At 36.0% G+C, this 24,667-nt stretch overlaps 4 protein-coding genes and 1 long non-coding RNA gene across 8 annotated transcripts; 4 read left to right on the top strand and 1 right to left on the bottom strand.

Moving 5' to 3' along the window:
* Window positions 1-371: 371 nt before the first annotated feature.
* Window positions 372-1,282, top strand: LOC105647357 (uncharacterized). Its single transcript, XM_012233407.4, has one exon. The coding sequence runs from the start codon at window positions 729-731 to the stop codon at window positions 1,056-1,058; it is 330 nt and encodes a 109-aa protein (XP_012088797.1). The 5' UTR covers window positions 372-728; the 3' UTR covers window positions 1,059-1,282.
* Window positions 1,283-2,801: 1,519 nt separating this feature from the next.
* LOC110010902 (uncharacterized) lies at window positions 2,802-5,804 on the bottom strand. Of its 2 annotated transcripts, none has more exons than XR_016319490.1 (3): window positions 5,600-5,804; window positions 5,123-5,463; window positions 2,802-3,248 (listed from the first exon to the last, which is right to left on the bottom strand). It is a non-coding gene; the product is annotated as an uncharacterized LOC110010902 (long non-coding RNA). The 2 variants fall into 2 exon arrangements; XR_016319489.1 differs by having other exon boundaries at window positions 5,209-5,463.
* A 1,103-nt stretch (window positions 5,805-6,907) lies between these two features.
* LOC105647358 (ubiquitin carboxyl-terminal hydrolase-like protein) lies at window positions 6,908-8,541 on the top strand. Its single transcript, XM_012233408.4, has one exon. The coding sequence runs from the start codon at window positions 7,413-7,415 to the stop codon at window positions 7,902-7,904; it is 492 nt and encodes a 163-aa protein (XP_012088798.1). The 5' UTR covers window positions 6,908-7,412; the 3' UTR covers window positions 7,905-8,541.
* A 2,457-nt stretch (window positions 8,542-10,998) lies between these two features.
* PHYA (phytochrome A) lies at window positions 10,999-17,900 on the top strand. Of its 3 annotated transcripts, none has more exons than XM_012233411.4 (5): window positions 10,999-11,521; window positions 13,346-15,415; window positions 15,887-16,703; window positions 17,090-17,383; window positions 17,526-17,900. In XM_012233411.4, exons 2-5 carry the CDS (start codon window positions 13,357-13,359, stop codon window positions 17,734-17,736), a joined length of 3,381 nt encoding a protein of 1,126 aa, XP_012088801.1. In that variant the 5' UTR covers window positions 10,999-11,521; window positions 13,346-13,356; the 3' UTR covers window positions 17,737-17,900. The 3 variants fall into 3 exon arrangements, with proteins under 3 accessions (XP_012088801.1, XP_012088799.1, XP_020540450.1); XM_012233409.4 differs by lacking the exon at window positions 10,999-11,521 and adding an exon at window positions 11,542-12,572; XM_020684791.3 differs by lacking the exon at window positions 10,999-11,521 and adding an exon at window positions 11,542-12,572 and having other exon boundaries at window positions 13,029-15,415.
* An 880-nt stretch (window positions 17,901-18,780) lies between these two features.
* On the top strand, window positions 18,781-23,252 carry LOC105647360 (Glutamyl/glutaminyl-tRNA synthetase, class Ic). Its single transcript, XM_012233412.4, has 6 exons — window positions 18,781-19,086; window positions 19,180-19,276; window positions 19,377-19,530; window positions 19,950-21,049; window positions 21,404-21,871; window positions 22,790-23,252. Exons 1-6 carry the CDS (start codon window positions 18,947-18,949, stop codon window positions 23,006-23,008), a joined length of 2,178 nt encoding a protein of 725 aa, XP_012088802.1. The 5' UTR covers window positions 18,781-18,946; the 3' UTR covers window positions 23,009-23,252.
* Window positions 23,253-24,667: the final 1,415 nt, after the last annotated feature.

The following is a 24,667-nucleotide window of genomic DNA, read 5'->3' as shown; positions in this document are numbered from 1 at the left end:
TGGTAGGGGGTTAGAGAATATGAGTTTGACCTTGTAAATTATTCGGTGACAAAAAAGAGAAACTTCCCCTTGACTTGAAAAAAGAAAATTTCTTTTTTGAAAGAAAGAAAAGCAAGGGATTGCAATTGGCGTGAAGTACCAAAATTTTCCTATTAGTAATAACTTTCGTCATAATTTATAATGATAAAATAAAACAAAAACGTGTAAGATGATGATTTGGACGGCTTAGATGAATCCAAACCAAACCAACCCCGTCATCAAACTAATGCTATTCCTAATTTTTTATTTTTCATTTTTCATTTTCCTCTCAACCACATCCTTTTAGTGGGTGAGAAGAAAATTAGAAAAAGACACTGAGAGAATAGAAACACAAAAGGCACGTGACCATCCATCTTATCTCCATTCTCTGCCCATGTGTAATATTGTATAAGAAGGAAAAAAAGTTTGCCAGTTCGGCTTCGCTCTTCGCCCTTTCCTTCTGCGGCGGCGCACGCTCTGCTTGTTGTACCAAAATTAAGCAAACAAAGTAAACCGCTTTCACTTCTAACCCAAGCCAACCAATCTCCTTCTTCATATATACTTATGCATGTGTTCTCTGTTTCCTGTTGCAGTCAAAACCCACTTTTTCTTCTCTTATCTTTTTAGCTTGGAGGAGAGAAAGGTTCAATCTTTCTTCTTCCCCGGTTGTTCAATCCCTGTTTCCTTTCATACCCAGTGTAAAAAGTAAGATGGCCCTGGTGAACCGAAACTGTGCTCATTTGGGTCCAACTCCGATACAGAGGAGTGATTCTTTACTTGGATATACGGAGCATAACTCATTGATAATGGAGAAGAGGCAGTTGTTCTTAAGAAGCTACCAGTTCAGCAGAAAACAGAGCTTAACAGAGAAAGTAAAAAAATCTTTAGGCAGAGTGAAGAAAGTAATATGGTTAAGACTGCGATCTGCTTGTAAACTTAGAAAGTTGGTGTGGTCTAGGTTCCGTCATGCTCTCTATTATCGCCGGAGAAGAAGATTTCTCCGTCTTCTTAGCCCAAACTCTTCATCTTGTTTCTGGTAGGATTATTTCAGTGTCTGTGTTACTTTCTTCTCTCTGTTTTCTGGGTTCTCTGTCTTTAGTTACTCTATCGTGATTATGTCTAGACTATTTATAAATGCTTATATATCTTTGACTGAGTGCAATATTTGATATGAAGTTTGTTTACTATCTGTATGTATATGTGAGACGTACTATGAATCTCCAACTTGCTCTCTTTACTCATACCTAATAGAATTATTTCAACATCTCAGGCATAAATCTTTTAATTTTATGTTATTTCAATTTGTTCAATTAAGTCCAGCAATTGGAATGGTAGTTACAGCCTTACAGGAAACTTGAATTTTTTTTCTTTTTAATAATAGTTTACAAGTACCATGTATCAGTTTCTAGAACTTGAAGTTAGTATTGTTAATGGAGTACTATATTTTTTTTAAGGGAAAACACATCATACATACATGTACTAGAAGTATGAGAATCCCAAGCAAAATGATGTTTGATTCCACTATTGGGTATGGAGCTTGCACAAATTGCCAAGTCTTTTTTCACCAACTTAAAGAAAAGCAAGAACAGCCTTTGGAAAAGGAGGAGGGGTTGATTTTGAAGAGTAAAACTAGGCCTAGGACATTGAAATTTCACGGAATCACATATTCAAACTTTGAATTTTACAATACCCTTTAAGATTAAAAAAAAGGTCAAGAATTTGCCTAGAAGGGGCCTAATAAAGTAGAAAGTCACTGGGGAATCGTGACTTTTACTTTCCATTTACACATGCAACTGCTGTTGAATAAGCAACCAAAGCCCCCTTTTGGGTTTAAAAAATTTCTTAGCTCTGTATTTTTTATGACTAAATTTAACACTCACGGACATTTCCAGCTTGTTAGTTGTTGCCTTGCTGGCCTTAACCATCCAACAAATCCACTCTTTCAAATTCCTAGCTCAGTTGTTCCCATTTGGTTCATTCCCATTTCTCTCCAACCAATCATTCCTTTCTAACAAACAAGTGTAAACTGCCAAAGTATAACTATGGGATGCTAATAATAGAGTGGTCTTATATTAAAGTTGAAATCTTTTTATGAATTTTCCATTTTATAAAGAAAAAGTGAAGAGTAAAGTAAGAAGAAGTTTTTGTATTAAGAAGGTGGCACAAAGTTATTGGAAATCTAATGTCATCTTGCAAGTAGATTTTGAAGATCAAATTCTTTAATTAACCAAAATTATTAGAAACTTAGCATTTAGCAGAGCATCATATTGACCGAAAGGGCATATTTAACATCAGATAATGACAGATACTGGACTAAAATAAAAGCTAAATTATGTATTGTTTTCAGTACACGGCACATGAAAGGATCCACTTCATATTTGGGTTGACCTTCACCAAAAATATAAATAAATACTTGCTTGAGGAAGCACAAAACTTGCAGAACAGAAAACCTGTGTATTATCATTTTTTAATGGCAATTAGTATAATGGCGTGAGCCAGTTCTTCACGTTATAAAAGTCATTTCTTTTACCAATAAATTTCGATTCCATAGTATTAGAGTTATAGCTTATAGGCAAGATTGTGATTTGTGCTGGAATCACAACACTTCCAAGCAAACAAATTAATATTAATTGGTGAAAAAGGAAATAAACTTGCTAAGCAAAGTGGAAGAAGGAGAAATAATATTTAATCTGGAATTAGGATCTCATAGAAGCACTAGTCCAGATCACAAAGTCAAAAATTTACTGTATATCTTGTTTAAATATGGCAGATGCGCAGTCTCATTAATAGGTATTAGAATTTTATTGCAAGGTCTATATATATATATATATATACACACACCATGTTTCAGCATACTGAGTTGTGATAATTTGCAGAATTATTTCAGTATTTCTACATGTTCTTTACAACAAACAATAAATTAAGGAAGTTCAAACACTGTTACTTGGAACTTTGTAAAGATTCTTAATTACCCAAAACAGAGGTAAAGTTTCTCACATATGCAATGCCTTTTGCTATAAATGTAAAAACATTCAGTGAATTTACTCTCTGTTTGTGGCTTTAGCCTTTTTGGTTTAGAAGAAGCAGAGGGGTCATCTTTGCATGCCATCTTATTAATTGGAGTGCATAAAATCTCTGCAAAAGCAAAATGAAGCCAAGCAAAATGAAGAATGCTCATCATCATTTCCTTGAAAAGGACTGTCAACTCCTCTAGAGACAAAGTAAATTTCCTAACCAAAAAGTGAAGAAACCAGTAATAAGTAGATTAGAAACAGAAGATGAGAGTAGAAAAAAGTATATTAAAAGACAAGTTATCAATTGTGATTCTCACTCCATTCTAGCAATTTGTTTCCATAAATGGGTTATCCAATGTTGGGCCATGATAATTAAAGAATAGAACTTCAAGTTCAAAAGAAGCATGGCCCTCCAAATTGTGGGCTTTAAAGATTAATTAGAGCATATGAACTTTAATTAAACAATTAAACAACCCCTAATCCTAGGTGCTAGTGCTGGCAGTTTCTTTCTTTCACAACTAAACAAATGACGACCAGTTGTTTTCTTCAATAAGGTACAACTTAGACCAAACAGTTCATAGCTCTGACTTGATTATGTACTAATCTCTGTCAAATGAATAAAGAAACTGCCTTTGGTAAAGATCACAACAATATACATTCTTTTCCTTAACCAAATGATTGGCTTTGAAAATTTGTATACCCTAATATTATCATCAATCATTGCACATGCCTTCCAATATTCCTCTTATCATTTATTAATAACAAAGACTTGCAGAGTAAAGTGTCTGTTTCTGCATATGTATAATTAAAAAACACTAGTTTTTGCTGTGTATATGATATAGCCATGTGTTAAAAGCAAAATATTGGAGGGCATCTTTCTCTCTCCATCTCAATGGGGAGTGTACCAAATTAAAATATGAAGCCACCCATGTGTTATAAGGAATCAAACTTAGGCAATCTTCATCTTTTTGTGCTTCTAGTCTGCATTTGAAGCAACATTTAAACCAGATTCTGCACAAACTCTGCATTCTATTTCTCTTTCTTTGACAGGTATAGTGTCACTAACTACCATTTCTTCTCTTTATGTACTAGACATTTATAGATAGCCACAAAGTCTCTTCTTTCCATTTCTTCTCTTTATGCTGATTAGGCTTCAACTAGGGTTCTAACTTCGAAACTCACATTCCTTAAACCTACTGAGTTCCATTTCTTCTCTTAATATACTAAACATTTATATCTACCCATAAAGAGTACTTTTGAATCCTGCAGATGGGTTTTCAAGATATTGTTGCAGGAATGCACTCCAGGTATGGATACAAGAAGCTTAATTCTTGTGATGAAAAATTTGTAAGGCCTAGAAGGTGTTCTTGGATAAAGAAAATGAATGGAGGATTAAAGGGTATTCGCTTATATCGATCCAAGAAACTTACTTTCAAGGCATTGTCTGTGATGGTATTGCCAAGAAGGATTGCCAGAATTTATGGCGATATTATTAGCAGAATCAAGATGGATGATCTTTATCCGAATATCATCTTCTCCACTCAATTGGGACTACCTGTTTTATCCCATCCTTCTGTTAAATGCAGACGAAGCACCATTTATCTTCAAAGAAATTTAACTTTTGTGTACTAATTTATAAATTCTTGTTCTATCAGAAGAATCTAATAAACTTCATTTTCATTCCCAATTAGTTTTTCTTTCTCATTCTCCTGTAATTATTATAACTTTAGTTTTATGTAGATCAGAAGATTGGATACTGATAAACTAAAACTCTTATCAAGCCAATAGAGCTTAACTAATTACCAAGTGCCTAACTTATATGCTAAAATTTGCTGCTATCATATCAGGTGATATAACAGGTAAAATTTCATAATTTCTACTTATAATTATAAAAAGAAAAAACATAACCATTCGAGCTAATTTAAAATGATTCGAACCTAAAACCTCTGAAATATAAAATTCCAAAAATCAAAAGCAACTAGATAGAACTGCATTAACTTAGCATTCAACGGTAACTGAATGGCAAGCAATCAAACATGATTGAAGTTGTAATAAATTGAAGACAGTAAGGGTAGGTGAGAAGGACAAACCTGTTGAGCAAAACCTAACTATATAATTGTATATATAATAATAATAATAATAATAATAATAATAATAATAATAATAATAGTTGAACCTTCACTGTAAAGGAGAAGGAGGGACCATATTAACTTTCCAGCTACTTCAATTACAAACCCATATTTTATTCCTTCACCCTGTCTTTCAAGAAGGTTTCATTTTCAATTCTCAGTCATGAGCCTTGGCTGCACAAAAATAGGGAGATCTGCCTGTCGCAGCAGAATGTGGAGAGTGGTGTCTTGTACAAGAAGAACAATCTTGAGAACAGAGTCCAAGAAAGACATACAAGAAATACTCAATACTAAGCTGCCAACTATTCAAGAAGAAGAAGAAGATCAAGAAGAAGAGTCGGTTAGAGTACACCTGCAGGTGGCAAAGGCTAAGAAGAATAGCAATAGTGTGAAGAGAATGATTTCTTCTACTTTTAGTAAGAAACGACGTTGGTTTACCTCCAGGTTCACCTTCAAGGAGTGTGATGTTTTATTCTTGGCTGCAGCCTGCAGGGTTTGCCTCCGAAGGTATCAATAGAAGCTTTGGTTTTTTAGTTGTAACCACAGAATCCTCTATATCCGTCCGGTAAGTACTAAAGTTCTCTTAGCACATTTGCTCAGTCCATGAATATCGAATCCTTTGTTAATTATATCAAGGCTTGTTGGTAAATATATTAGCATAACATGTAGTGTACATTATTGGTTTCTCTTTTATGGTTAAGCAAAATACAAAATTAAAAAAAAATAAAAAAAAATGAGGATTTCCACCTTCATTCATTCACTATAAGCTATTTTCTTGATATTCATTTCTAGATAGAAACTAATCTATACGAATTCAATTTCAGACCAAATCAAAAATTGACAGTTTACGGGTAAATTCTAATTTTTATTTTTAGAACTGAAATCAGCCTGAAAATAACATAATTTGGCCGTTGACTTTACAATTTTGACTGTTTTCTTTTATAAATTATAATAAAAAAAGGTGCATGAACAAAAACAGCAAAATGAGAGCAAATAACAAACGACAGCGAACGGCATGTATTGGCCGCCAAATTAAACAAGAGCTAAACACCGGCCGACACATTTAAATAACGCGTTTTAACTCCCCGACCTCGTTTTAACGCCAGATAAGAACTACATCTAAACAAAAGGAACGGCATGTCGTTTTTTTTTTTTTTTTTTGGTATCTTTTACTTCAATCCATAAAGTTCATTTGCAAAGGCATCCATGGTCCCCATTTTGGTGGCAGAAAGGGTCCATGACATGTCATGCTGCGTATTTACGCAATGCATGGAGAGAATATGGACATCTCATACATATATTTTTGTTTGGAAAATAATATTACAATTAAAATACTACTATAAATTACAAGATTTTTAGTCCAAAATTTTAATTAAAATATATGATATAATTAAAATATGAACATAAAATGAAAAATTAAAGTGATATTTTGTGCCATAAAGTCCAACCATGTATAGTGTGAACCAATTACTTTTTACACATTCCCATTGTACACTTTTACCCTGAAGCTTCTTCTTTTCATAATTGATTTTTTAATTTAGCAATAATAGTAATGATTTAAACTCAAAAATATTTTAATTTTTTTGTGACTAATTAAATGAGATATAATTAGTTTTTTTACTCAAAAAAAGAGTGAAAGGTCTCAAATTTAAATTTTTTTCAACCATGATAATTATTGTTGTGTAGCATAACATAAAATGAATTGATCTCTATGTTTTCAAACTTGATTAGAATGTGCTTGGAAAATTACTTGCACATTAAATTAAAAAAAAAAAAGTTCAAAATGAAAATAAAAATGAAAATAACCACCGGATAACGGCAAGAGATACGTCCATTAGATAAGGAAAACGTGGTCATTTTTACTATGTTGTCGGCTTTATGTGAAAAATGATTAACGTACAAAGTCATAAAATTTAGAAATTTTTTATTTCATCAATAAATAAATAAACAAAAGAGTCTCCTCGTCTTTGTCACAGTTGCGAGTTGGGCAAAAACTCGAAAACCTGTTGCCAGTTGTGGAATAGGCAGCAAACACAGTGCAAAGAGTATTTTCGTCAGAAAACTCAGGCGAAGAAACCCATTTTTATCCAATCTCTATTGTTCAAATTATCAACTGGGTTTTCTCTTCTCTTCTCTTCTCTAATCCTGTTTTTCAAGATTCTAGATTGATGATTAATGCCTGTGGTGGCTGTGGTCCTCTACTTTGTTTTCCAGTTTTCATTTAGCCGCAATTTCTGATTCTTGTCTGTTGATGTCTGCCTACGCACCCGAGTCTGACAGGAAGATATCCAAAGTTGGTGGCAGAGTGGATGAAGATGATGATAATGAAGAAGAAGATGAACAGGGTGGTGGTGGGGCCCGTGTCAGGGTTAGTGCAGATACCGTCAAGAACAAGAAGAATAATAATAAGAAGAACAAGAAGAAGAAGAAGAAGAAGCAGCAGAGAAGAGGATATGGGTGTGCAAAGGAGGTGGTCCTCGTTCCATTTATAAAGGCGAAGAATTATCTGAAACAATCCAGGACCAATAACTGGTCCTCTTCTTCTTCTGCCACAGGTAATAGGTTTGATGGTAGTTGCTTTTGTTTAAAGCAGCCTTCTACTTTGGAATCCCCTGCTGATTCTCACACAAGCGACCCTGATGATCCAAAATTTACCCTTGAGATGTTAACGACTTTGATTGAGAAAAATGATTTCTACTCCAAAGAATGCAATCCCCATTTTGATGCTACTTCTCCTCTTTGATCTACTACTAATAATAATACTTATCGGTGAAAGTTAAGGGCTTTTGCTATTATTGCTTTCAATATCTTGACATAAGCATGTGGGAGGCTGCAGAAGTTAAGATTGGGCCCTTGGATTATGGGTTTTTGTGAAATTAGAAAGCTTAAAGCTATAATATTTGATTGCTTAATATTTGGCTTTTATCTGCTTTGGGAATTCATTCATTCATTCATTCATTGGTATTTCTCTGTTCTTTGAGAAGGATCGAGTATCATTAAGTATCTTTCTTGAGTTTAAAGAGCTTTGACTCTCGAACATATTGTGGAGGAGTCAGCTTTCTCTTCCCTCAACTGTTTACTTTCGATGGAAATTGGGAGCAATCTTATGATTAAGCACATTTGAGATATATTACATTATTTCTTGGAGAATTATTTCGGCTTCTGTTGGACATGCAGAATTCAATTGTTTATCTGGAGGAAATTTAAGGTTCAAGTATATTAGAACTAGTGAAAATTGAAGGATAATACATGTATAGGACCAAATGCAATTTGTACTATGGTCAGTTTCGTGTGAGATACACTTGGAGTTATTCAAACTACATATACAATTTTTTTTTTATTTGATATCTACAGTGTGGTGTTTTAGTCCCAATTTTGTTTTTGGCCGTGCTTTCTATATCTTTGATTGTAAAAGTGACTGAGTTAAGCAGGTTTTTTGCTGTTTCTTGCTTCTTTCTTGACATGGCAGTACCCCGATATGTAGACACATGACTATAATTAAGGGTCATATACGTGCATGAGATTTATGTATGATAGATGAAATGCAAGTGTAGCTTATATTGACTCATTGCTAGTCTCAATACGTCCTCTGCCTCATATTTCAATGAGATAATGAGGTTCCCTGAATGATGTTTAGCATAAAAGCAATCCCATCTGCCTTTGAGCTTGAATTGTGCAAGAAGATCATGATGCTATAAGGCATATCTTCTTTGATGATTGGAAACTTTCCAGGAAAAGTAATTCCCAGTTATGCATAATTTCATTTATTTACATCAATAGATAGTATTATTTTCTGTGCTATGCTCTAGCTAATCTAATTTTTGGATCTTGACTCCGGATTCTATGGTACAGAAGCAACAATAGCCCTCTTATACTGTTTTATCAGATGATGAGATAGTGTATTCCTTCATATGGCTTGACTTGTTTTCATGAGTAAAGCTTTGAGGAAATTCTTTATTTTTACCTTTCAATTTGTTCAGGGGTGGCAGCAGTGCCACCGCTAATCAGATTCCTCCAGTTACAGCCTTTTGTCTTCAGAATCAATTTCCAAAGTACCTTATACTTAAACTGTCTCAGACTTGCCATGTTGAAGCTCCAAAAGGAGTATTGGGAATTTTTCTGATAGGGGATCAGAGCGGTTTTCCTTCGATCTCTACTCATTTCACTGCTCCACCGGAAATTCCCTCTGCCCCTACCAATCTGCAAGTAATCTTAGGGTGTATCTTATAAAGTGTTGCATCAGCACCATCCAATGAAATGAAGTTTGGTTTTTTTATGGTTTATTTTGGTTGATGATCCCAATGGACAGGTTGAGGATTCTTAGTCTGGATATTGAAGACATGACCTTTCATAATGGGTCTATTTCTGTTCCCTTCTTTTCCCTTTCTTATAATTTGGGGATATGCAAGAGTTGTTTTGCTTCATGGAGCTCTTTCTGTAGGCTATATCTAGCCAGGCGCTGGATCTCCTTTGCTTTTGTATTACTTCATGATTTGATAATTCTTGTATTGAATTAATTTGAAGCTTATCAAGCAATCAAATCTTATGTTTAGTTGGGATATGGATAAATAAGACAGGCTTGTATTAATTCTTTCCCCTTTCTTTTCAACAGCCATTCACATTCTTGCAATTGCATAACAGAGTTGTCCTTGTCATTGTTCCTGATTGCCTCTTTCCGAGGTCATGCCATTTTACTTTAGATACCCTTATTCCATTGTTATACTTGCATTATCTTTGTTCTAATATCATTTTTACTCATGTAGAAGTAATATACTGCAAATCAAGTTTCTAGTTTTCACAGTTAATTCTGCAATTTGAGCTTAAACCCCCTGTTCCTGTGACATTGGAATATTCCATGATAAGTTCCTTGATGCCAATCGCTAGTAGCTAGCTTCTGAAGTTGAACACTGATCTAGAAAAGTATGAACAGGTTCAATATGACATCCATTCATGGTAAAAAAGACTAGTCTTTTTCTTCAATTATTTAAGCATTTAATTTTTTTGGTTAATTAGCTTCAACTTATGATGCACCGAAACTTCTAGCTATGGATGTTTCCGTATATATTTTAAATGTCCTTTTTCCGTATCATTTCCGTGTACTTGCAACATAACAGACGTCAGTTTCAATCACACGCCTTTTAGTTTTAGAAACTTAGCAAGCACTGAGCCAAAGATTTCTGCATTTACTTGTACGATTAATGCCAATCACACTAATTCATCCTTCTCCTGTCACTGTCATTTGGTTAGGCAATTGGGGGTTGGGACTGGGCAGAGAGTTGGCTCCCAACCCAATGCCTATTTTGCATTGTCCTTGCACGCAAGTTATATTTTGAGGTCTTTCCCGTTTTGTATAAGCATTTGGTTCTGTTTTAACTTAGTCACCCTTTCATGAAATGCATCTCCAGCATTTTGGTTAAATTGTTCCATACATTCATATACATGAACCCCAGGACCAACATATCCTAACAAATTATTAAAATTAAATCTGAATTCTCAAATTGTATTTCTTTTTAAATTTCCCAACTTTAAGTAATATCAATTTTTCTTTTTTAGATTTTCCCTACCCAAAATCCTTGAATTTAAAGAAATATTTATTCAATTGACAGACTTTCCATACTCAAAATTCTTGAATTTAAATAGATATTTATTCAATTAACTATAAACCGACACTATCCTGGATCACCCAACACTATAAATAACGAATAATCTCTAAAAATTATGTTAAAAGTTGTTAGAGCCTTAAATATAACTTACTACTTGAACTGTAAATTTTTAATCTTTCTATGCTACATTATAAATAGGAGATAAATACTCTATGATTTGCACTAAGAAAACAGATAGCGCAGCTCTTTACTATACCATGGCTATTTGAATAGGAACGACAAACACGAAGAACGAAAAATTCACGAGAAGCAGCTTCAAATTCAAAACTTCAAGGTCAGAAACTATAGTCCACAACAAGTTGGCATCAGAAATAGCACTTTGATCCGATTGAATACAAAGTTGCTACTCGAAAAGCAACTTCCTATCTCCTATGCAGTCAAAACAAGAAGAGTAGTTTCAACGGATGTATCGCGAAACGGCAAAGTTCTAGAAATCAAACAAACAAAAAGAAGGGTAAAGGGGGCAAATGGTCCCCCAACCATGATGGCTTGAAATGGCGCCATCGCATTCGCAGCTTGTTGTCGGGTCCCAAGATTAAGGACCCATGTGGATTCACGCTGCCATCTTCGTAAAAACTTCGACTTTAGGGATTAACCTCAACAGATTGAGGGAAAAAAGGACCAAGACGAAAGAAAGTAGGCAAATGGCCCTACTTCTCCACCACCATCGGTTACAAGATTCTACAAGAACAACTCTGTAAGTATGGGTATAAAACCCAATCCAGTTCTGGTAGGTATGTGTCATTTGCCCAGTTGTACGCACGTGACTACCATTAGTCATATCTTCTTGTTTGTTTGTTTATTATATATTATCAGAATTGAACTAATCATGGAGGCATGGTCTCATGGGTAGTGATAAACTAATGATGGGGTACCATTTAGTGGCATTTGGGCATATATGGGCTCTTATTCGTCTTTGTTCCTCTTCCCATTCCCACCCAACGCCAACACTAACTTCTCTCTTTTAATCTACACTACAGTTACCCACACCAAGATAGCTCCTTTCTTATCCTTTTGTTGATTTCTTTATTAATTTCCTGTGGTCACATGATGGATAAAAGATCCCACTTTTAATTTGTTGAATATCTTTTTGCCGCCCTCTTTGATTGTTTATCAAATTTTTTTTTTCTTTTTGTTGGAGAACGGTTTTTGATCTTCTAGTTATGGAGAAAGCAGTTTCAGATGCACCTGTGCAAGTTGATAATTGGAGAGAGAGAGAGGAGAGAGAGAGATTGGTAAAGGCATCCAATTGAGTTTCTACTATTGAAGGGTGATCGACTGCCACTACTGTCCATCTTTGGAAAGTAAACAATAAAATAATATACCAGAATATTTATATATTACATATAATATTATTATTTCTTCAGCTATCAATGTCTTGGAGGACGGTGAACCCAGTCTTGGAGGAAACCCACCCAAAGAGGAAATCTGGATGAAATTTTCTTCGAGAGTAGATATTTTTTTGTTATTATTATATTGAGGCGTGGTCCTTGCTCTGTTCGCGGATTGGAGTGTTGGGGGTAACAGACACGAGGAGCGGCGATCGAGATTTGCTTACTCGGAAAATTCTTGCATGCACCGAGTCCAAGGCCCCACCCATGGACTCATATTCTTTATTTTATTGATTGATAAGAGCTTCCAACCTCCACTTCTTCATACTCTCCCTTCCCCTTCTTTAAGCAGTTAACCTCATCATTTGAAGCAGGCTGGATCTGAGTACTGGGTTTGGCTCCCTTTAGCTCTGCAAGGTTTGAGCTCTTCTTTCTTTCTGTCTTAATTCTTGAATGAGTAGTAGTTTTCTTTTCATTTTTAAAACAGGGGTTAAAGGCTTTTATTCCTTCCTTCTACTTACTCTTCACGTCTTTTATTGTAGAAATTAGTATTCTCTATGCTCATTCTTCGTGGCTAAAACTTCAATCTTCATTTGAGTTCTATTAGCTAAGCTAAGAATAGTATTTTCCTTGGTTAATTATATCAAACCAAATCATTGATATTACTGGGTAAATGGTTTTGGGCTAGACAATGTTGGATCAACTTTTCAGCTTTGAAAAAAATGTGCCTTTGTCGGTTCTGTTCATTGAACGCCTGTTGTTATTGAAATATGCTTGGTACACAAAAAGATTAAGGATAGCATATCTTTGTTTCATTATTGTTAAGGAAGATGACAAACACCTACGTACTGATTACTGTAATCTCTACCACAGATTTTAACCACCTTGTATCATACTGGAGAAGCTCTTATACTTGAACTTCAGTGAGAGCTGTCTCAACTTCACTTTATGGTGATGAAGAAATGACAACCATGTCCTGTCGTGATAAAAGTAAATAAACAAATAAGTAAAATAGCCAACGATAGCAATCATACAAGCTCATAATCGTTAGTTTGAGTCGATGCCCACAGGAAGAGGGGATTTTTATTATTGTTCGTAGGACCAAATCCGGCAATTTTGTGAGGTGCTTTTTCTTGGCGTTTTAAGTTTTTAAATCCCTTTTTCTTTTTTCCACTGTTTTCCACCACCAGAATTAAGGAAGATGTCTACCTCAAGGCCAAGTCACTCCTCATCCAGCAACTCTACGAGATCAAGACACAGTGCTAGAATTATTGCTCAGACTACTGTAGATGCAAAGCTCCATGCAGATTTTGAGGAGTCAGGCAGCTCATTTGACTACTCGAACTCGGTGCGTGTTACCGGTTCAATTGCAGGAGATCAGCCTCCAAAGTCAGACAAAGTAACCACAGCCTATCTTCATCACATTCAAAAAGGCAAGCTCATCCAGCCTTTTGGCTGTTTGCTAGCCTTAGATGAGAAAACTTTCAAGGTTATTGCGTATAGTGAGAATGCTCCTGAAATGTTGACCATGGTTAGTCATGCAGTCCCAAGTGTTGGGGACCACCCAGTTCTAGGAATTGGAACTGAAACAAGGACTATCTTCACTGCACCCAGTGCCTCTGCCTTGGAGAAAGCTCTGGGATTCGGTGATGTTTCTCTTTTGAATCCAATTTTAGTCCATTGCAAGACTTCTGGGAAGCCCTTTTATGCTATTGTGCATCGGGTAACTGGTAGCTTCATAATTGACTTTGAACCAGTGAAACCTTATGAGGTGCCCATGACTGCTGCTGGGGCCTTGCAGTCATACAAGCTTGCAGCTAAAGCAATTGCCAGGTTGCAATCTTTGCCAAGTGGGAGCATGGAAAGGCTTTGTGATACAATGGTTCAGGAGGTCTCTGAGCTCACTGGTTATGATAGGGTGATGACATATAAATTTCATGATGATGAACATGGGGAAGTTATTTCTGAGATTGCTAAACCAGGTTTAGAGCCATATTTGGGTCTGCATTATCCAGCCACTGATATCCCTCAGGCTGCACGCTTTCTATTTATGAAGAATAAGGTGCGAATGATTGTTGATTGTCGTGCAAAACATGTCAAGGTGCTTCAAGATGAGAAGCTTCCATTTGATCTGACCCTGTGTGGTTCAACCCTAAGGGCCCCACACAGTTGCCATTTGCAATATATGGAGAACATGAACTCCATTGCTTCACTGGTTATGGCAGTTATAGTCAATGAGGGGGATGAAGACAATGATAGTCCTACTTCTGTGCAACCACAGAAAAGAAAGAGACTTTGGGGTTTAGTAGTCTGCCATAATACAACTCCGAGATTTGTTCCATTCCCTCTCAGGTTTGCCTGTGAATTTCTAGCTCAAGTATTTGCCATCCATGTCAACAAGGAGTTGGAATTAGAAAATCAGATTGTTGAAAAGAACATCCTGCGTACCCAGACGCTCTTATGTGATATGTTGATGCGGGATGCACCCTTGGGTATTATGACACAGAGTCCAAACATAATGGATCTTGTAAAGTGTAATGGGGCTGCACTATTGTACAAGAACAAGATATGGAAGTTGGGAGAAACTCCTAGTGATCTTCAAATTCGAGATATAGCTGTATGGCTCTCAGAGTATCATATGGATTCTACAGGTTTGAGTACGGATAGCTTGTATGATGCGGGGTATCCAGGGGCTCTTACTCTTGTTGATGTAGTTTGTGGAATGGCAGCTGTGAGAATAACTTCCAAGGACATGCTATTTTGGTTTCGGTCCCAAACTGCTGCAGAAATTCGATGGGGTGGAGCAAAACATGAACCTGGTGAGAAGGATGATGGCAGGAGGATGCACCCAAGGTCATCCTTCAAGGCCTTCCTTGAAGTTGCCAAGACCAGGAGTCTGCCTTGGAAGGACTATGAAATGGATGCAATCCATTCTCTGCAGCTTATACTGAGGAATGCTTACAAAGAGGTAGAAACCATGGATATGGATGCCAAAACAATTCATTCAAGGCTTAATGACCTTAAAATTGAAGGGATGCAAGAACTGGAAGCAGTGACTAGTGAGATGGTCCGCTTAATTGAAACAGCCATGGTGCCAATTTTGGCAGTTGATGTCAATGGGCTTCTTAATGGGTGGAATACCAAAATTGCTGAGTTGACTGGTCTTCCTGTTGATAAAGCAATCGGAAAGCATTTGCTGACACTAGTGGAAGATTCTTCAATTGACATAGTAAAGAACATGTTGTTCTTGGCATTGCAGGGTATGTCTTATTCTGATTTCACATTTTAACTATCTAAATTTATTAATTCTTAAGTCTTACTACTAAGAGATGTGTATATAAGCTTAAGTGAAATTAAGCAAGTCAATGATTGTTTGTGACCACTCAATTATGCTTTTGTCCAAGGAAATGCTTCCCATGCAGGATTTTATGCCATCTTCCTCTACCCGTCAAATGTTTATAGTATTGTTTGTCATAATCCTTACTGTTGGTTAAATTTCAAATGGAGTATGAATAGCGAATCTATGGTAAATTTGCTAGATTAGGCAGGATAAGTAGGTAGTATTAAGGGAAGGGATTTGTAACTCTACTCTTTATTCAGTATTGCAGTAAAGAAGAATGAGATGTCTTAACTGTGCATTTTACGATGTTTAGGTATGTTCTGCATGCTTGAGGTCAAAACATCCAATTTGAGAAAATTTATGGAGTTCCTTATTTTCTCTTTCTGATCAGGCAAGGAGGAGCAAAACATCCAATTTGAGATCAAAACACATGGCTCCAAGGTTGAAGGTGGCCCCATCAGCTTAGTTGTTAATGCTTGTGCAAGCCGGGACATTCATGAAAATGTTGTTGGGGTGTGTTTTGTGGCCCAAGATATCACAGGCCAGAAGACAGTTATGGACAGGTTCACCCGAATTGAAGGTGATTATAAAGCAATTGTACAAAACCCAAACCCATTGATTCCCCCAATTTTTGGAACCGATGAATTTGGTTGGTGCTCTGAGTGGAACCCTGCTATGACAAAATTGACTGGATGGAAGCGAGAAGAAGTAATAGATAAAATGCTTTTGGGGGAGGTCTTTGGGATCAATACAGCTTGCTGTCGTCTCAAGAATCGAGAAGCCTTTGTAAATCTTGGTATCATACTTAATAATGCCATGACTGGCCGAGAACCTGAGAAGGTTTCTTTCAGTTTCTTTGCTCGGAATGGAAAGTATGTGGAGTGCCTGTTATGTGTGAATAAGAAATTGGACAGAGAGGGTGCTGTTACTGGGGTCTTCTGCTTCCTGCAGCTTGCAAGCCAAGAGCTACAGCAAGCACTTCATATCCAGCGATTATCAGAGCAAACTGCTCTGAAAAGATTGAAAACATTATCTTATATAAAAAGGCAGATCAGGAATCCTCTCTCCGGGATTATATTTTCACGGAAAATGATGGAGGGCACTGAGTTGGACGCAGAACAAAAGCAGCTTCTGCATACTAGTACTCTATGTCAGCGGCAACTCAGCAAAGTTCTTGATGACTCTGATCTAGATAGTATCATTGAAAGGTATGATAACTTAGAAGTCAGTTAAGAATGATTTGCTTATTCTGAGTTATGCGTCCGTCATGCATTTTCTGAAAATAATTGCATAGGGAGAAATACAGTACTTCACCCTTCATCCAAGATTCTCAGGGGACTGGTAAATTCACTAGGCTCTATTGTTAGATAAAACCTATAAACTGGATAAGTTTGGTTCCAATTTAGCAATTAAAAAATCTCAAAGGAGATTAGGATAAGAGCTCATATCTGGATAGGAAGGTAAGTTAAGTTGCCGTATTTCTTATTGTGAAAATAGAAATTTGAGGTAACAGAAAACAGCCCTCTGATAATTAGAACATTTTCTTTTTTCTTCTATCGTCTTTATTTGTGGTTCTCTTTTACTTGGTTGACAGCTACTTAGATCTAGAAATGGTTGCGTTTACTCTGCACGAAGTACTAGTTTCCTCCATCAGCCAAGTCACATTGAAGAGCAAGGGAAAGGGTATTAGAATCACCCACCATGATGTAGCAGAAGAGATCATGGGTGAGACTTTCTATGGTGATAGCATTAGGCTTCAACAGGTATTAGCTGACTTCCTGTCGGTATCAGTTAACTATACACCAACTGGAGGCCAGCTTATACTTGCAGCTAACTTGACCAAAGATCAGTTAGGGCAATCCATTCATCTCGTGCACCTGGAACTCAGGTACTACTTCTGGCACCTATTAAGACGTCAATTTATGCACATTTGGCCCTAGTTTGTTTCCATAATTTTTTATTATGTACATGAAATGTTTCTGCTAGAAATGTACATGAAGCTAACCTTTGTTGCGTCTAAATTTGTTTAGGATAATGCATACCGGCGGCGGGATACCTGAAGCATTACTGAACCAAATGTTTGGTAGTGATGGAGATCCATGTGAGGAAGGCATCAGCCTGCTCGTCAGCCGCAACCTGGTGAAGCTTATGAATGGAGATGTACAGTACTTGAGAGAAGCAGGAAAGTCCAGTTTTCTTATATCAGTTGAACTTGCAGCAGGCCAAAAGTCAAGGGACTAACTTCCTTAGACACATTTAGTGTCTGTTGTATATATCGCAAGAAGAAAATTTTGGACTTGGATGCTGTCATTTGTCATGCCTAGCAGTTCTTCATTTTTTCAATTTTCTTCTTTATCTACACATTTGCCTTGTTTTCAAGTTGTAAATAAATGGCAATTTCACTATGTTTTATGGATATTGTTTTAGATTCTTATTTACAACAGAATTGATGCATCTTTTCATGGATGAACAGCAAAAAATGTCCCAAAACCAAAAGCATTCCTTCCATCTCTTCCTTTATTTTTAGGACTTGGGGAAAAAAGGAAAGGAAAGAAAAAGTAAAGAAAAACTTCATTCTTGGAAAGGGGGAAAGTTTTGGCTCTCAAGGGGAAATACACATTTAACCATGTGATACTTACTTCTTTCTTTCCTTAATAAATGTCCATTTTGCTAAAAATGCGAGAATTAAGGAAATGAGGAAATGATTAGAAGTCATTAATATACTAATATTTTACTAAAATGCCCTTGTAGTAATGATAAAAATAAAAATATAATGTTATTTTGATTTCATAAAATAGATATTTAAATTGGAAAAAGAAATGACAAAATGGGCACTCATTAAACAACGGAGGGAGTAATAAATTTTGCAGGGACTCATTGTGTTCTCAAATCATAAAATTACATTAATTAAATATTTCAATTTGTAAAAATTATTTTAGTTAACACTTCATCTTATAAAATTGCATTCCTTAAATACTTATTTAATATTTAAAAAATATAAAAATAATTATTCTAATAATTACACAAACTACATAACATTAATATTTTACGTATAAAAATTGTTATTTTTCATTTGCAAGTTAGAGGATATAATAAGTTATATAAAAATTGTTGTCGTTGGTATACGGAAGCGGTAAACGTCTAGTCGTTTACAACCAAAGCCGCACACAGAAATGATAGAAACTTGCAAAATGCAAATTGACCCGATCAATCAGACAATCGGGTCTCCGCAGAACTGTGGGCTTCGTAAGCCAAATTGGACTCTGGTTTTAGGCTTTAGAAGCGTCCTTCCCTTTACCCTCAATCGATCTCTTCTATCTTTCAACGCGCGGAACTCTCCTCCTCTCTCTCCCTTGTCTTGCTTACTTCCACTTCCTATAAGGTCTTAGGCGGCTGCTCTTCCTGCATTCCTATCTCCACCTTTCCACAGATCATTTAACTGGTCGCGGTTATGGAGATTACGCAGCTGTCTTTTGCAGCTGATACGCCTCCTCTCCCTGTTATTGCTGCCGCTAAGGTTGCTTCCGTCCATCTTCCCTCGCCTACTCTTGTCAACGATGTTTCCCTGCCTACTGTTGTCTTCTCCGATGGGTATCTTCCATATCGTGTTGTTTTATTTTTTATTTTATTTTGGTAATCCGAAAAGCTTATTGAATTTAGCTGACTGGTCCATTTGTTGTTTAGGACGAAATTGCAAGGTATATTTGTACTTCTTAGGTATATTGGTCGGGTTGCCAAGCTTCCCAATTTTTATGGACAGAATGCGTACTTTTCTGGACAGGTGATTTTACTTTGCTTTAACTACGCTGCTCCTTTGGGAATTTCCCTTTTTAGTTTTGATATTGCTAATCCTTGACATTACGCATTGTTGTGCTTTTTAGATTGACGAGTGGCTAGACTATTCTCCTATTCTTTCATCCGGGTCTGAATTCGAGAATGCGTGCGGCCATATTGACAATTATTTGGCAAAGCGTACATTTTTGGTTGGACATTCTTTATCTATTGCGGACATTGCTATCTGGTCAGGTCTAGCAGGTATTTGCTACAACTATTACTAAGTATTTTCTTTTGCTCTTTTATTCATTGGTGAATATCTATACTTCTTTTCATATCAAGAATAAGTAATTTCCAATCTTTTCCAAATTGTGTTCAAAATACTCCTAAAATAATAAGAAAGGTGTTTTCTTTTTTGGTTCGAGACTAGAGAGCTGGCAGAGTGTTTCCTTTGGTCAGGTGGCAATTCTATTGGATTGCATTATATGCCTGGACTGTTCTAAGATTGTTTACATTTGAGTGTGTATAGATGATTGATTTCATTTCTTAACATTTAATTTTCTTGTTGTCACTATGTAATAATTTGTGGTGCTATGAACTGTGCTTGTTTTATATATCCAATTATTTTTTTTGCTCAATGAATGTTTTCCAGAGATCCATGACATTTCTATGCTCCGCAGGAACTGGGCAGAGATGGGAGAGTTTGAGGAAGTCAAAGAAATATCCAAATCTTGTGCGTTGGTTCAACTCAATATCTGTTGAATATAGCGATGCCTTGAATGAAGTTACATCAACATATGTTGGCAAAAGAGGTTTGGGAAAGCCTGCTACAGCTAAATTGAAAGAACAGCAGGTTGTCAATGGAGATATTTCTGAAAAAGGAAAAGCAGGCAGCAGAACATCTGAAGTTGATCTTCCAGATGCTGAAATTGGGAAGGTGCGCCTCCGGTTTGCTCCAGAGCCCAGTGGTTATCTTCATATTGGTCATGCAAAAGCAGGATTATTGAACCAGTATTTTGCTCAGAGGTACAAAGGTGAGTTGATTGTTCGCTTTGATGATACAAATCCATCAAAAGAAAGCAGTGAATTTGTGGATAATCTTCTGAAAGATATTGAGACATTGGGCATCACATATGTAAAAGTTACACATACATCAGATTACTTTGATAAGTTGATGGAAAAGGCTGAAGAGTTGATCAGGCAAGGTAAAGCTTATGTTGACGATACACCACGTGAGCAAATGCAGAAAGAAAGAATGGATGGTATTGAATCAAAGTGTAGGAACAATAGTGTGGAGGAGAATCTGAAATTGTGGAAGGAAATGATTGCAGGATCAGAAAGAGGTTTGCAGTGCTGTCTTCGTGGGAAGTTAGACATGCAAGACCCGAACAAATCTCTTCGAGATCCAGTGTATTACCGTTGCAATCCTGTTCCTCACCATAGAATTGGGTCCAAGTATAATATATATCCAACATATGATTTTGCCTGTCCCTATGTTGATGCTATAGAAGGCATAAGTCATGCACTTCGATCAAGTGAGTACCATGATCGAAATGCTCAGTATTACAGGATCCAAGAGGATTTGGGAGTTAGAAAGGTTCACATTTATGAGTTTAGCCGGTTGAATATGGTCTATACACTTCTCAGTAAGCGTAATCTTCGATGGTTTGTTGAAAATGGAAAGGTTGATGGATGGGATGATCCTCGATTTCCAACTGTCCAAGGAATTGTGCGTAGAGGTCTGAAAGTTGAGGCATTAGTACAATTTATTCTTGAGCAGGTAAGATACTTGCCCCGTGATTTGTTCATTTATATTATGATTCTTGTTAATAGTCCATGCAAAATACTGTGCATCCATGTTGTGATAACTGGTTTCATTTCAATTAATTGTAGCTGAAGGCCCAAATTCATGCATCAAGTATGGTAGTTTACCTTCTTGGATTGCTTAATTTTTTTATTATATCAAAATTCTTTATTGCATTGCTGTATCATTTGTTTAATTATTGCTTATGAATTGCCTAGGAAGGCAAGTTTAGATTCATCATCTTTTTTTGTTTCCCATCTTCCAAATTTCCAATTGTATGCTCTTAAATTTGAGAGGCTTCTTTCAATTTTCATATCCATACTGTTTCAGGGGGCATCAAAGAATCTCAACCTCATGGAATGGGACAAGCTTTGGACAATCAATAAGAAAATCATAGACCCTGTGTGTCCTAGACACACTGCGGTTATTGAAGAAAGACGTGTATTGCTAACCTTGACTAATGGTCCTGAGACTCCATTTGTTCGCATCATTCCGAGACACAAGAAATACGAGGGTGCTGGAGAGAAGGCCACAACGTACACAAAGAGGATATGGATGGACTATGATGATGCAGCTTCTATCTCAGAGAATGAGGAAGTAACCTTGATGGATTGGGGGAATGCCATAATAAAGGAAATTGTGAAGGACGAGAGTGGAAAAGTTACAGAATTGATTGGGTTTTTGCATCTTGAAGGATCTGTTAAGAGCACAAAGTTGAAGCTTACCTGGCTGCCTGAAATAACTGAATTAGTTAACATTTTACTGGTGGAGTTTGACTATCTAATAACAAAGAAAAAGGTAATCTCATATGAGTGCTTTTAAGTTTGCATCGGTACAAATGCATTGATTTCTGAGTTGATATGAAAATTGCTTATTTTTAAAACCTTAACTGTTGAGACTAGTTTACTTTTCATTTACTTTGGCTCTCAATTTCTAGATTCTATGCCCTCCATTTTCTCGTCCGATCTTATGTCTCCCTATTCGAATATCTGAAACATTAAGACTAGTTTATACCTGATGGTTAGTTTAGTTTTCTGTTTCTTGTAGCTTATGATCAGATAGTGATGTAGAACCCTTCTCACACCCAAAAACTTCAATTCAACTAAAATCAAATATGCCTACAACCTTATGTTGAGCAAACTAAAATAGAATATTGCTAATAGTCCAACTACCAAGATATAGAATTTCTAAACAAGCCTACTAAAACTTCAGTCTACTTGTAAAAGAATAATAATTGTTGCCAAAGAGGCCCTTCGTTCCAAGATGAGTTTAAGATCATGGTAGGTTTTGGAGGGGAGGAGTATAAGCTACATCAGATAGTTTATCTCTAGTCATAAGGTGCCTTCGCGGTTCAGATGCTTCTTTTTCCCAGTACCGTGATTCATAACTGCTAACCATGATTGTGTTGCTTGATTTTGATTCTGGTTAATATTGCAGCTCCACCAGCTTTTCATATTTGCTTTTGATTTTTCACTTGTTTCACTTGTGTGGGAAAAACAAGAAGTCCATTTTTTGAAAATGAGCACTTGTTTTTAGAGTGAGCATATTGCAAAAGATGCTTTTTGCAAAATGTACGCGTTAAATTGTTGCTTTGCAAAAAGATGCTTGGTAAAAGGCATTTCACACTATCGTAAGCATTTGGGTAGCTGATGGTTATCTGAAGTATTGGCTTTTTGGTAGATAGAATTGAATTGGTGGTTGATTTTGTGGTTGCAGTTGGAAGAAGGAGAGAATTTCCTTGATGTGCTTAACCCATTGACCAAGAGGGAGATTGAAGCAATAGGGGATTCAAACATGCGAAATTTAAAGCGTGGAGAGATCCTGCAGCTGGAGAGGAAGGGCTACTTTAGATGTGATGTTCCTTTTGTGAGACCTTCAAAGCCCATAGTTCTATTTGCAATTCCAGATGGCAGGCAGGCAACCTCATCAAAGTAGACGATCACATCTAACTAGACTATTTTCAGGTTTTAGAATTTCATCTCCGTGTTTTTTTAATTATTATTATTATTATTATTATTATTATTACATGGGATGAGAATTGGTGTTTGAATGTTCTCCCTCTAATGTGCAGACATGCAAAATCTTATGAAACTTTTGCTTGACACTCCCTTTACTTGCTAATTCAAATTATGAATTAAGCTATGAATGAAACATTTATTTCCCTCTGTTATCTGAATAATTGTGGCTCGATGAGAGTACAGGTTTATGCTATTCCCATTCAAAGAATGTATGATAATGTAGAAAATGCTGGAGAGAAGTGCATGCAACGGAACATGCCAAAAGTTAAAATCTTGATTGGTGAAACTACTGATGCTTTGGATGTTTGATTGATGTTTTGGTTTTTCCATTTGCGTCTGAAAGTGGTAGCCTTGGTACTTCTATCATTGTTGGCTTATTCTATCTTGCGGAAAGATCCGTCAATTCACATGGCTTCTCCGCGTCTGTTGTATTGCAGCTCTGTTTTCTAAAATTCGTGCTCAAAACAGTAATATTGTCAGTTGTCATTTTGAAGCGGACAATGTAATATGAAGTTGTGAGATGTGAATGAAATGAAGTTACATTCCTACTATTTGGAAAATTACTTGGAAATTTACTGTGAAGTCTCTAAAATTTGGTCCTATTAAGCTATTTAATTTTTCCAGTTCAAAGCTATTTTTACAGCTAAATACCCTGTGTTATGGTTATTCACGTTAACTAGGCTATAGCAGGGATAGTCATTCCTTTGAATAATATTTATTAAATTAATGATAATTTTAGTAATAGAGAATATTTAAATTTGAAACTTTTTACTTCTTGTATTTTTTATAAAGACATGAAAAAATTAATTATATTATATTTAATCTGTAAAATTTAACTTCTGCATCTTTTAAAAAAATGTGGAAAGACAAGTAAAAAAATGTAGATAAAAAACGTGAAAAGACCAATTAAATCAGAAATTTTTATCCTTTTGAAAATTAGTTATCCGTCCGGACGCATTAATGTTCTATCGAAATCGAAACGGAAGACTTTCTATTAATGACTTTGTATGTGATTCAAGATGATAATCATGCCAATATCATCACTTATGATTTTATCTACTTTGCCGGTTTGACAACTACTTTACTGGTCATGATTCTTCTGGCGTATTTGGGTTGAATCATTTGTTGCCTTCGGGAAAACATGACACAAGATGTCTTGTCCTGTATTTACACATTTGATTATCATTAATCCTCTACTTAATTTTAAACTATTCCTAATCCAATGTAAACGTTTTCTAATTTGATTTTTAAACTAAAGGTATAGAAAAATATGATAAGGCCATACCTGCTTAATGGCTTTCCTGAATTTGATTGATAATGGGTTAAGGGACATGACATGGGGAAAATATTAATCTAATAGTGTTGTTTTATGACACTCCATGATCATGATTAGTAGTAGGAGTAGGGGTAATTTAAATTGGTGGGCCTTAAGAAATTATTTTAGCCATCACCAACTTGATTGTTGTTGCTCTTCACTTTCTTGGGCAGTGGTTAATGCTCTTTGTTTTTTGTAACCCTTACAAACTGAAGTATGGGTAAAGCTTGGTACTAAAATAGGTAATTGTCATTATAATTC

The sequence above is a fragment of the Jatropha curcas genome, chromosome 2 (assembly GCF_041381405.1).
Source record: "Jatropha curcas cultivar XTBG-Jc1 chromosome 2, XTBG_Jcur_1.0, whole genome shotgun sequence".
NCBI lineage: Eukaryota > Viridiplantae > Streptophyta > Magnoliopsida > Malpighiales > Euphorbiaceae > Jatropha > Jatropha curcas.
This window is presented reverse-complemented; position numbering and strand designations above follow the sequence as displayed.